At 42.5% G+C, this 13,913-nt stretch overlaps 1 protein-coding gene across 3 annotated transcripts in view; it reads left to right on the forward strand.

The window, feature by feature from the left end:
• The window catches only part of RAB23 (RAB23, member RAS oncogene family), a 194,602-nt gene that overhangs the window by 128,520 nt on the left and 52,169 nt on the right, over window positions 1–13,913 (forward strand). For all 3 annotated transcript variants that reach the window (XM_069235761.1, XM_069235763.1, XM_069235762.1), the window contains exon 5: window positions 9,832–9,914. In XM_069235761.1, coding sequence (XP_069091862.1) covers window positions 9,832–9,914 — 83 coding nt within the window. The remainder of the gene's footprint in view (window positions 1–9,831; window positions 9,915–13,913) is intronic.

Consider the following 13,913-nt stretch of genomic DNA (forward strand, 5'->3'; position numbering starts at 1 on the left):
AATACGTGTGGCCTGAGTAATGTGGAGGGGTGAGACTACACGAGTGCCTGTAACTTCACGTAACGTGTTTAACTGGGTACCAGTGAAATATGGATTACATTCTTGTGCATCCGTGCATTTATCTGGTTGTGTGTTTGAGAGTGAGAGACATTTACAAGTGCTGCAAGTCCTAATTTATTTTCTTTTTAAAATCTGATGACTTTAGTCTTTCTCTGTCTCCAATTGAGACACTTAGATGATATTTCTAATGTATTTATCAGTTTTTTTTATCGCATCAAAGTGGTGATCGTAGACTCCTACAGAGTAGACATGGAGTAATCCCTAAACTGAAGACGCGTTCTAAAACCTGAGTCGTAAACACAGAATAAGTAGAGACCGTTTTTTCACAAGAAGTGTTAACAAGTAGGCGTGTTTCGGTCAAATGCAGCACAGTAGTGTACCAAGCACGCCATGGACCCTGGTGCAGGAATGGAAAATGACCGCTTTGACTGCTGTTGGAGTAGTAAAATACAGCAAGTATCAGGATTGAGTGGGCCCCGGTGCCACTGCACTTGCTGCACCAAAGGTAGCTGTGTTCCTAGTGCAGGACTGTATGAACTAGAGTATTTCAGTTTGAAATCTATGTGGGCTGTTGATAGTTAAGTGGACTTTCTGCGCTTCCATTCAAGACAAAATTATTTTTTGGTGAACAAGATTTTCATTAAGAATTAATAAATGTGTATTACTTTTTTCAGACACCGTTGTATTCATATTGTATATAGTGATGACACCTTCTGTATTAATGTTAATTGAAATAACACAATGCCACCTAATCAAGGTCATATAATTTGCCTCACCATTGCTGTATAATTGCAGTGGCCTGATGAATTGACTTTGTCTTGCAGCATGGTCTACTAGCTGCATCTTTTCCAGGTATTGATGCGTAGAAAGGGCCAAATTATGCCTGTCCATTTCTCTCTCAAAACGTCATCACAACCCCCTCTTTACTTTTGCAGAAGAATATTTTTAAACTCCATCCCCAAGTGGAAGGGCCCCTTTCAAAACATGCCGGTGAACCTGTAGCAGACCATCAGTCAACAAACAAGCAGGGTACAAAGTGCCTTGCATGCTGCGAGGTGGGCGGGAGATTTAGATGAGTTCCTCTATATCGGCAGGCTGAGAAAGTAAAACTCACTGTGGAAAGAATGGTGTTCTACTGCGCCAAGCTTCCTTTAAACTGATGCTTTCAGGCACAGAAAACACAATCTCACTCTTGCAAAATGTGTCATAACAGCCAGGCCTAAGTACCATTTTTACTGAATGTGGGATCGGTCAAGCTGTAATAAATATCTTGTGCGGCTAGACGGACAATTTGTTTCTCTCAAAACAAATGCTGTCAGTGTTTACTCTTCCTGAGGGGATTATGAAAAATATTATTTGGTGCGGCTCATCAGCATGTAAATGGAGTCTATCTGCTTGTGTTTTTTAAACTGCGAGCCCATGCTGGTTGCAAAATGTGCTCTTATGCATACAAAAAATCATTTGCCTTTGTGAGTGTGCATAAATGTGTTCACCATTATTACATTTTTAACAATAATGCGTACAAGATGCACGCATGCCTCTAGCCAATGTAAATGTAAATGCAGTGAGGACTGTTGGCAAAGGAATTTGGCAGTATGTAAAAACATACTCCTGTAATATACTTTTACTTACTCTTACACAGTGGTCGAGCGCCTTGTGTTTGACAGTCAGACGGTGAGCTCTTAATGTGCCCTGGGTGTGTGATGTGCAAACAAAAAAGAAAACAAGCAGTGACAAGGTGGGGGCATTGCACGGGGAGATTAAGTGAACTGCAAGCAGCAACGGGTATGCTTGGCAAGCAAAGAAAAAAGAAGTTCAGAAACACAAGATAATTAGAAGTGGTGGATTGAGATTGTAGTTGGACGCTGCTCTTGGGAGGAATAAACTCTGCTAAAGGCATGACAAATGCATGCCATAAACAAATAAAAAACAGAATAGAGGAGTGACGATGACATTGGCAAATAGCAAGCATATGGGAGGGCTTGAAGCCCATATGCTGAGTACTGCATGTTTCACAACAGCAAATACGCGCTGCCTAGGCTCGGCCTAAAAATTACAAGAAAATACAGAAGATTGCAAGAAAAAGTAACCTGTGGCGCTGGAGTTCATTGCAACTGCCCTCACATTTTCTGTGCAGCTTTTCTTCTTCCTCATTCGGCAGGCAGTTTCACCTCTAACATCACGTTTTTACTGTATACAAAGGGAGACATGTCAGAATGAGATAAGATAACCTGCTGGCAGAGGATCTCTACTTAATCCTGCCACAATGGCACATGAGCAGCAGACATCAAACCCTACACCCATGATGCCCCCAGACTGATTCCTCCTTGCGTAGCACTAAATACCAGGCAACTTCACTCTTGTGACACCATGAATATCGCAGAACAAGTTGTTGCCTGCCATTAATGCTGCTGGATTTCGGTCTTTTATATATTCTTTACTTTCTATGCTCTTCTTGCCCCCAATTCTGTGACTAAATGCATATTCTGCTATACGAAACCTACCATCATTATTATTGTATACCTGTTCTTTTTGGTACTGTAGTTCATGCTAGTGTTGCCTTCACACTCCTGCATGAACTACAGTCGCTCTACGACTCAATAGAATACACGTGTCAAATGATAACATCAAAATAGAAGTATCCAACTTCCCATGAAACAAACAGCACAGGAAATCAAAGCATGTACAGTGCTCTCATCGGGTAGGAGCAGTATATATATCTTAGAATCTGACTGTTAAGTACATTGTATTCATTGTACTTGGTGAGAAAGCAGACATTAAATAAACTCAATGTAGCATCCTAGACGTACCAGAGCACGCACTCCGTTGTTTACTGTAGAGCAGTGCAAGATTGGCAATGCTACTTGGAGTGGGGGATAAATAAATAAAATCCACCAGTGAGTTGGGAGATGGGGGCGGCATTATATACAGCTCTTACAACCAACAAGAAAAACAAAAGTTCAGAATTATGAAAAAGGTTTTCCCCAAAACGTTAGTTCTCTTGCACATTAAGACACTTAAGCTTGGTTGTTTAATCTTTCCAAGGTGCTGTACTAGGTTTGTGTACAAACCATATGCACATGTACATACTGCCTTTACTCACTGTTGCACAGGCATAGATCTTTCCTTCCAAAGCTTCAGTCTCTGTGAACTTGGCCAACATCGCTGTCAGTAAGCATGGGTGCAGGGACGCAGTATCCTTTCTGCTGCAGTTATACCCTTCAGGAAATTTGCAAAAGTAGTCTTAAAAATTGACACAAGCCAGAGTGTATAAAGAGAATGATATGCAGGGAGTAATGACCAAAATGAGGTCTGTGTATCAAATATTCCATGTCAGATTGTTACAAAATATAGTGTTGCGCTTAGTTGCATAGTGCAGCATTTCACGGATAAGGATGCTGTAATGATTGGACTCAGTTGTAGACTGTAGTAATTGTGACAATACCAAGATAAAAACCTTGTTGCAGAGTAGGATTAATAGCTGTGGAATAATGACAAAGACAGTATTAAGAGGTATTGCATGAGCAAATAGAAACTCGAAGTTTAGAGTAAGAGGTATGGTAAAAGCCAGAAACAGGGAATTGTATTCTGAGAACCAGGGTAGAAGTGTATGCAAATACAAGTAATTTGAGTTTCTGAATAAAAGGCCAAGTATTTGGTATACCAAATGACATTAGGTTTGAGGAAAACTACAAAGAGACAGTAAGGTTCATGGCAGTATGTCTGTATTGTATTGAAAGTTTATTGGGTAGTTAAACGGATTCAGAGACCTGTTTCAGTCTGTATTCATAGAATCAATCAATCAATCAAAACCAATCAAACATTTTATTAAGCACGCTACTCACCCGGAATGGTCTCAAGGCGTTGTTGGGGGGGTGGGGATGGGAGTGTATTACTGCTCAAAAAGCCATGTTTTTAGGAGCTTTCGGAAGGTCAGGAGGTCCTGGGTCTTGCTTAGGTTGGTGGCGAGGGAGTTCCACTTCTTGGAGGCGAGGTAGGAGAAGGATCTGCCTCTGGAGGTGGTACGTTGGATGCGTGGGACTGTGGCGAGGGCGAGGTCAGCAGAGCGGAGGAGACGAGTGGGTGTGTGGAAGTTCACGCGTTCGTTGAGGGAGCTGATCCAGTGTTGTGGAGGGATTTGTGAGCGTGGATGAGGACTTTGAAGACGATCCTTTTTCTGATGGGCAGCCAGTGAAGGGATTTGAGGTGAGTGGAGATGTGTTTGTGGCGTGGGAGGGTGAGGATGAGACGTGCGGCTGCTTTCTGGATATGCTGGAGTTTCTGCTGAAGCTTGGCTGTGGTACCAGCATAGAGGATGTTTCCGTAGTCTAATCTGCTGCTGATGAGTGCCTGGGTGACGGTTTTTCTGGTTTCTGTGGGAATCCATTTGAAATTGGGAATCCATAGAAAAGGCGTCTGGCAAAATAAGCACTAAATAAATAGATAACAAGAAGAGCGGAGTTAATTGTTGACGAGGAAATGTGTATAATAAACAGTTGTGTTACCAATGATGCAAAAAAAAAAGTGCATAGGAGACCTCTGGTGGGACTTGTAGTATCAGATACTGCAGGTGAAAGGGGCTTAAACTGAGGTTAAAGGCCATTACATGGTATATAGTGGATTAGTGATAAAGGTAGCTATTCAGGAGTATCCTGACGAAAGTTCTAAGAGATAAAGAATTGTAAAGAAATTAATCCCCTAACTCTGTGTTCCAGAAGTAGCACACTAGTAAAATGGATCAGAGTGAAAAGGTAGTTTGAGCAGTATGAGACACTGGTGTTTCCCTTAACTATCTGGTACCATAGTGATGAGTGTAGTGGTTATTGTGAAAGTCCAGATGTTGGAATGAGTGAATGGGTGTCCGTAGTATTGCAACCATGAGAAATCCAGTACGTTCATCAAATTGATAATGTAGCACCCATGTCGGCATTGAATTGCACAGACAGTAAACTGGAAGTGTATTGACCAGATTGGAAGTTAAAAAAAAAAAAAAAAAAAAAAAAAAGATAACTAGTACATCCATATTTAAGCAGGGACCTTGGTCTTGTGGAAGTATGGCGCCCATATTTAAAGTCCCAAACTCTAGTACATAAATGTTAAAGGGGTTTCAGTAGTATTTGCGTCCAGGAGACATCCAATTAATACATCCTTATGATGAGGAGAAAAATTGGTTTTCCAGAGAGGAGAGTTTTATACAGAGCACAGCTGGCCTGCAGTAGTTCCAGTTACAGAGAGAAACAAAGACAGAAAATTAAGGAGCACTATATAAAACTAATAAATATAGAGTTATTGTTACTTTGTGGTATTTTTACCTAGTCAATAGAAAGAATGAGGAGAGCTTACGATAATACAATGAAGATGCATACTGTAGTTTGAGAGCAGGACATTAATAGTAATCAGAAGCGTTTGCATATAATAAGTACTCAAGATGTTGCTATAGAAGAGCAAAAATAATTTCTAATACATTGTGTATATCTATAACACAACAAATACAGTAAATTACAATCTAGGGTGCGTATGTCATTGTTACATCTGGAGGTCTATATGGTTTGATCCTAGACAATGCAGATTGGAGATTCTATGAGCTTGTACAGATGCACAAATTCCCCGTTATATGATTTCTATTGGTGAACAATTTGTGTTCCTTTCATAGCATGCTTTAATGACCACTGTCTCTTATAAATGTGACAAATATAGACTCTTGTCTATATCTCGTTAATAGGGTAACCCTGTGTCTATATCCACAAATGTTTCACTTAGCAATAACAGAGTTATTGGGGTGACCATTAATGCATACGTAGCAATATTTGGACTGTTATTGAAGAGTTTATAAAAAGATTAATAACTGTCCCGATGTTAAGCTGCAGTTTAAGTTTAAGCCACCATTCCGTTAATTGTGGAGCAGGACGTTTTCCCCCTGTAGTTCAAAGAGAGTGTCGTACAGGCTGGAAACTACATTTTGCCCACACATAAAATGATTTGGACTTCAGGAATATCTGTACGAATTGTTCTGAAAGACTTCAAAATATCTACAGTTAAATTTAATTTAAACATTTTAGTTTTGATACTTATGAAGTATAGATATTGTGGCTGAGCCAGCTTAAGTGAAATAGAGGTACTGCTGTTTGTGGTTCACACCTTTGCACAGCTCAGCCCAAACCAGACCGAGCTTTGCAAGGAATACACTATAAGGCCTGAGATAGAGGAAGGTGGAGGTTAACCTGGGCTTCGTACTCATAACATTTGCCAGGGAATAACACTATCACCACCTAGTTCTTTTCAAGAAATTGTGCACTTACAACTTTCCCCACTAATTTATAGGACACCCAGCGCCAGCGACAGCAGATGGTGCTTCAGCACCTTTGAACTGGATTCGGCTGAAATGAGTACCTTTGCTTGTAGTTGTAGAGAAGACTCAACACTTCGTTATAGTTATAAGGCTTTTCTCTGACATGTTGTATTTTCATCTTCAGAAAGTTCTACAAAGATTTTACCACCAGCAGGTACACTGCACGTAGATTCATTACAACACATTATAGCATAAGTGGGAGTGTTTAGGCATTGTATTAGGATTGTCTCCCCGTGGAAAGGTACTTATATATTTGAAACTCCTTGCTTATTCCACTTTCATTCCAACGTCAGCGTGGAAGGAGGATGACTCAGTAAACCTTTCTGGCTATCAAGGAACATTGAAATATCTGTTTCCCAGTCCGTCTTGAATTAAGTCTTCCATTTGATTCTAATAATGGGAAGAACGGATTCCCTCAACTGCTCAACAACACTATTTGGACAAACCTTGCTGGGAACTAATGCCTTCTAGCTACAGGAACTTGCGTCTGGAGATTGAGGTGGTTTGAGAAGGTTCAGAACTAAAAAGGTCGCAGACCAGTTCATCTGATCTATGTTGATTGGTGTGCTGCTGCTGATGAGTGTCTGCACCAGTTGTAGAGAGGCCTTACAACTATTTTCAAGAAGACTGATATTCCTCTTAAAGTGATTAATTGTGCCTTAATACTCTAAATTTGTATGGCATTTGTATGATTTGAGGGACACAGTTTTCCCATTTCGGAATTCTGCAAGGCTGTGGTGAAGCAGGAGCATATCTCATTTCACCTATTCACCCACGGTGCAAACTTGTTTGACTGGAGCACTGTTTTGTCCTGCTCAGAATATTTTAATGCAAAGCTTTTAAATGTGGTCTTCCCATAAAAAGACTTTGTGAAGCCATCAACAGTTACAGCCTTCATCTTTGGCATGTTGGACGTCTTAGAGTTGCAAAAAAGTGGAAGAATCTGAACACAATGACAAACAGATTCATGGCACTTTGACAAGAGTGCTTGCTCGTTGAGCATAATCACACTCCTATCAGGCTCACAACTTCAAAGCTTTGCCCGCCGACCAAACGGTGTTTAACAAGAAATCATAATTTACATTTTCAGCTTCCCATGAGCCCTCCAGGGTAGAGCCTCCAGTTTGTGTGTGAAGGTAGAAAACATGACCACCTATAAACTTAATTTGCCATTGTGCTCTTGTTGGTCAGTTGTCTGAAGTACCCAGTTCTTGGCCCTACCTCTAGGGGACGCGTTGCCATTTTTTGGCTATTTTCTATTGAGTTTCAGTATAATACTGTTTGCATTTGATTTTATTCGGTACATCTTCCCATTTTGGCTAACTGTTGGACCCTGCGCTTGGTTTTTTAGTTTTCTATTTCCAATTAGTTTTTTTTCTCTTGTCATCTAAACCTGCTTTAAACCCTTTACATTTTATATTTTTTTATTGTATTAATTGGTTTATTTGGTATACATACAACTTTCCCCACTTTGTTATGAGGATTGCTTTGCTGATAAGGCCAAGATAACCAAACTGAGTTACGGTTACCCTTTTTGAAACGGTTTTACCTTTGCATTATATTTGTGTGGGAGCTCATTCTTAGAACATAGCTCATATCAAGATTGACATTTCTCCTCCATAGTTATAGATTTTCATACAGTATGCCACCGTTTTATGTAAATTCTTGGGGCTTCTACACCTCTAGTGAGCCTTTTATGATGATGATGATGTTCATCTTCTTTGCTAGGCCCAAAAACTGAAAGGCCAGTCTGACATTTCCAGACATTGGTAAAGCATGTTAGGGCTCTCTTAGAGCCGCCATTTTAAAATTCAAATTTTATCTTAGCATTTCTTTTCTGTCTGTAGGCTTTTACATGTCTTTATGCGATAATGTACGGAGAAATCACTGTACATGTTGATTGCTTCTAGTAAGCATTGATGTCACCTAGTCTGTACACTCCAAGGCTGAGCACACAGAACAGGATGCATTAAATATTCTGAATGTCGGTGGAGTCAGTTCCACATTTACAGACCTATCATAACATCAAGCTTGCACTTTTGACACAGTGTAGCATGAAGGGTGCTTGTGTTACAAAAACGGCCTCTGCGCCTTATCTGGCAAAGGAGCACTTACCCTGGGATTATACTGGAATGGACACGCAGTGCTCGAGATGTAGTTTAGCTGACCCTGCTGATCCTAAATCTGACCTCTACCCTCCACAGGACCAATAGCCTACACTACACCAGACTGGCTTCCTTGTACATCTTACCAAGGTACGGGGGCGTCGTGCTGTCCCAATAGATGTGGCAGAGGGAACGCCCACTATACTCTTGATAGTATATGTAGCTACAGATAGGAGTCTACCACTACAATAACGTGACCATATTTGAACTGTTTACTTTTTCCACCATTTTCGTAATGCTGATAACCATGTTTTGTCTTGTTTATCTCAACATTGCAGCTCATGATTTTTTATTCAGGAATAAGATTGTTGCATTATATGCTCTAAAAGACATTTTCTCATTTTTCTTGTGTCTCATCTTTGGTATTTTGAGTGACAATGAAAGGGTTGATCTGTTTCCACCTTTTCCTTGGGAATCTAAGTAGTCGTGAGTAGGTTGCGAAACTCATCTCGTGCCCTGATGTGTTTAGGGGTTCTGACGGGACACTGTGAGCTTGCTAGGAACCTTGTCAACATTTCCTGATAGTATATGCAAACTGAGTCCCTATACTCTCTTTTATGATGACCAGATACTCAGACCTACTTGATTTGTAGGAACCATATAACCAGGCCAACCAGACCCCTGGGAGTGTGGCCTATGGTCTTCCTCTCCTATGTAGGATACTTTTTGAGTTTTAGGGCAAGTCAGACCTATTTTATTAACGTCTATTGAGCTTCATGTTCCATTGGAGCAGTGTAATGAGGGTCATATACACACTTAAAAGACATTTGAGTTTCACCAAAAATGAATCACCTAAAAAACTAGAAATACATGCCTGAAAAGAGATACACATTTTTGTCCATCTTTATAACCACGCCTATACACTTCTCATAGAGGGAAATTAAAGGGTTGCATTTAGTTTCTTAGGCAAGGGATTCTCTACAATTCGGGCTTCCCTGTACTGTGCATACAGACTGGTGTGCAGATGATATTCCCTTCATTCAGCACAGAATGAGAAGAAGGCATTTTTTCCTCAAGAGACCACAGCACCTGGTGCATACTTGTAAATTTGATAACTAGATGCATAGTGTGCCTTCACCCTTGGAAAGGAAAACATTTTAAATGGTTGAACATCCTGAAAGATGTTTTCCTGTTTAACGCTAGGGCAAGACGTTATCAGTAGGTACGTTTGTCACTAGGCAAAAGACCGCACAGTCGGAAATACATTGTCAATTTGCACATTGTAAAAAGTTTTTTTTTATTTTTTTTTAATTGTAGTGAAGAAGCTGAGAGCCTGGCAAAAAAACTAAAGTTGCGATTCTACCGAACTTCAGTAAAAGAAGATCTAAATGTATCCGAAGGTAAGTAATGTATTCTCAGGATGCCAGACTTTATTATATTTTAAAAATCAAGAGGTGTTACTGTGAAAGGAAACTTGAACATATGATTGTTGTTGCATTTTAAAAGTCCTAGAAAGGATGGCTGTCAGTCGCCCATGAGCTATCTTTTATACAGTTTGTTGTCTTAAGAAATTATATGTTCGATGGCATATGTCGCTGTAGATACGCATGTTCTGCAATAGCTCGCCATCTGGTGTTGGGCCGGAGTGTTACAAGTTGTTTTTCTTCGAAGAAGTCTTTCGAGTCACGGGACCGAGTGACTCCTCCTTTTGTCTCCATTGCGCATGGGCGTCGACTCCATCTTCGATTGTTTTTTTTCCGCCATCGGGTTCGTACGTGTTCCTGTCGCTCCGAGTTTCGGAACGGAAAAAATTAGTTAATTTCGGAAGATTTTCGTCGGTATTGTTGCGTTCGGGATCGGCGTACTTAGATTCCACACCGCATCGAAGATCGAAGAGCTCCGGTGCCCTTCGGGGTAGTTTTTCGATCCTCCGTCGGGGCCTGGTCGGCCCGACCGCGTGCTGAAGAACGCCGATGGAACGGACCCCGTTCCGTTTCTGCCCCAAATGCCATAATAAATACCCCTACACAGACCAACACTTGGTCTGCAACCTGTGCCTGTCACCTGAGCACAGCGAAGACACCTGCGAGGCCTGTCGTGCGTTCCGGTCCCGAAAAACACTCCGAGACCGTCGAGCCAGAAGACTTCAAATGGCGTCCGCACCGACAGCCCAACGGGAGTTCGAGGAACAAGAAGAGGAAGGTTCCTTCTCGATCCAAGACTCAGACTCCGAAGGATTCGACGATACACAAACCGTGAGTAAGACGTCGAAAACCACACAAAGAAACATTTACAAGGCCCAGGGGACGCCACTGCCACCAGGCCATGGCTCGACCCATAAATTCGGTGACCGACGTTCGGCACCGAAAAAGGCCCAAACAGTGCTGAGATCGTCCGACTCCGGTCGAGACACAGGCACGCAGCCTTCTCGGGACCGAGAAAGTGCTGGAGACAAGCCTCGACACCGAGATGCCGGTGTCGACACGGCTCGACGCCGAGACAGCGGCACCGAAACAGATCGACGCCGAGAGGTTTCGGCCCCGAAAAGGAAAAAAGTCACCTCGGAGCCGAAAAAACACGCAGACAAAGTTTCGATGCCGAAACAAACTGCAAGCGACCCAGCTTCAGGCTCTTATACAGAAGAGCACTCGCTAACCTCCCAAATGCAAAAGCATAGGTTTGAGGAAGAGCTACAAGCAACTGATGTGGACCATACGCAAAAGCGTATCTTCATTCAGCAGGGGACAGGAAAAATAAGCACCCTTCCCCCCATTAGGAGAAAGAGAAGGTTGGAGTTCCAGACGGAACAAGCACCACAACCAAAAGTGGTGAAAAGAGTTACACCACCACCCTCTCCTCCGCCCGTAATTAACGTTTCACCAGCACAAACGCCATCACACTCCCCAGCTCACACCACCATGAGCCAGGGTGACCAAGATCAGGACGCATGGGACCTATACGACGCCCCAGTGTCAGATAACAGCCCGGAGGCATACCCTACAAAACCATCTCCACCAGAAGACAGCACCGCGTACTCTCAGGTGGTGGCTAGAGCAGCACAATTTCACAACGTAAGCCTCCACTCAGAACAGGTCGAGGATGATTTCTTGTTCAACACACTCTCCTCCACCCACAGCTCATACCAAAGCCTGCCTATGCTCCCTGGTATGCTCCGGCACGCAAAAGACATATTTAAGGACCCAGTCAAAAGTAGGGCAATCACACCAAGGGTGGAAAAAAAGTATAAGCCGCCTCCTACGGACCCGGTTTTCATCACAACACAGCTGCCACCAGACTCTGTTGTTGTAGGAGCAGCTAGGAAAAGGGCCAACTCTCACACATCTGGAGATGCACCACCCCCAGATAAAGAAAGCCGCAAGTTCGATGCAGCCGGTAAGAGAGTCGCAGCACAAGCTGCAAACCAGTGGCGCATCGCGAACTCCCAGGCACTACTTGCGCGCTATGACAGAGCCCACTGGGACGAGATGCAACATCTCATCGAACATCTGCCCAAAGACTTCCAAAATAGGGCAAAACAAGTGGTTGAGGAGGGACAGGCCATCTCCAACAACCAGATACGTTCCTCCATGGACGCTGCAGATACAGCTGCACGGACAATTAATACATCTGTAACTATCAGAAGGCATGCATGGCTCCGAACGTCTGGATTTAAACCAGAGATTCAACAAGCAGTTCTCAATATGCCTTTTAATCAAAAAGAACTGTTCGGTCCAGAAGTGGACACAGCGATTGAGAAACTCAAAAAAGATACGGACACTGCCAAAGCCATGGGCGCACTCTACTCCCCGCAGAGCAGAGGGAATTACAGCACATTCCGTAAAACGCCCTTTCGAGGGGGGTTTCGGGGTCAAAGCACACAAGCCAGCACCTCACAAGCGACACCGTCCACTTACCAGGGACAGTATAGAGGAGGTTTTCGGGGACAATATAGAGGAGGGCAATTCCCTAGAAATAGAGGGAGATTTCAAAGCCCCAAAACCCCTACTACTAAACAATGACTCACATGTCACTCACCCCCTCCACACAACACCAGTGGGGGGAAGAATAGGTCATTATTACAAAGCGTGGGAGGAAATCACTACAGACACTTGGGTTCTAGCAATTATCCAACATGGTTATTGCATAGAATTTCTACAATTCCCTCCAAACATACCACCAAAAGCACAAAATTTAACAACACACCATTCCAATCTCCTGAAGATAGAAGTGCAGGCACTATTGCAAAAGAATGCAATCGAAATAGTGCCAAACACACAAATAAACACAGGAGTTTACTCACTGTACTTTCTGATACCAAAGAAGGACAAAACGCTGAGACCAATCCTAGACCTCAGAGTAGTGAACACTTTCATCAAATCAGACCACTTCCACATGGTCACACTACAAGAAGTATTGCCATTGCTAAAACTGCACGACTACATGGCAACTTTAGACCTCAAGGATGCTTATTTCCATATACCAATACACCCATCGCACAGGAAATACCTAAGGTTTGTATTCAAAGGAATACATTACCAATTCAAGGTACTGCCTTTCGGATTAACAACCGCACCAAGAGTCTTTACCAAATGTCTAGCAGTAGTCGCAGCACACATAAGAAGGCAGCAAATACATGTGTTCCCATATCTAGACGACTGGCTAATCAAGGCCCATTCGTTCATACAGTGCTCAAATCACACAAATCAGATCATACAAACCCTCTTCAAACTCGGGTTCACCGTCAATTTCACAAAATCCAAAATTCTGCCACGCAAGGTACAACAATACCTGGGAGCCATAATACACATCAAAGGGAGTAGCCACTCCAAGTCCACAAAGAATTCAAAATTTCAACACCATCATACAACGCATGTATCCAACACAAAAGATACAGGCAAAGATGGTATTACAACTCCTAGGCATGATGTCATCATGCATAGCCATTGTCCCAAACGCAAGACTGCACATGAGGCCCTTACAACAATGCCTAGCATCACAGTGGTCTCAAGCACAGGGTCACCTTCTAGATCTGGTGTTAATAGACCGCCAAACTTACCTCTCGCTTCTGTGGTGGAACAACATAAATTTAAACAAGGGGCGGCCTTTCCAAGACCCAGTGGCACAATACGTAATAACAACAGATGCTTCCATGACAGGGTGGGGAGCACACCTCGATCAACACAGCATACAAGGACAATGGAACGTACATCAAACAAAACTGCATATCAATCACCTAGAACTTCTAGCAGTTTTTCAAGCACTAAAAGCTTTCCAACCAATAATAGTTCACAAATACATTCTCGTCAAAACAGACAACATGACAACAATGTATTATCTAAACAAGCAGGGAGGGACGCACTCCACGTAGTTAAGCCTGCTAGCACAAAAAATTTGGCATT

Source organism: Pleurodeles waltl, chromosome 5 (assembly GCF_031143425.1).
Source record: "Pleurodeles waltl isolate 20211129_DDA chromosome 5, aPleWal1.hap1.20221129, whole genome shotgun sequence".
NCBI classification, from domain to species: Eukaryota; Metazoa; Chordata; class Amphibia; order Caudata; family Salamandridae; genus Pleurodeles; species Pleurodeles waltl.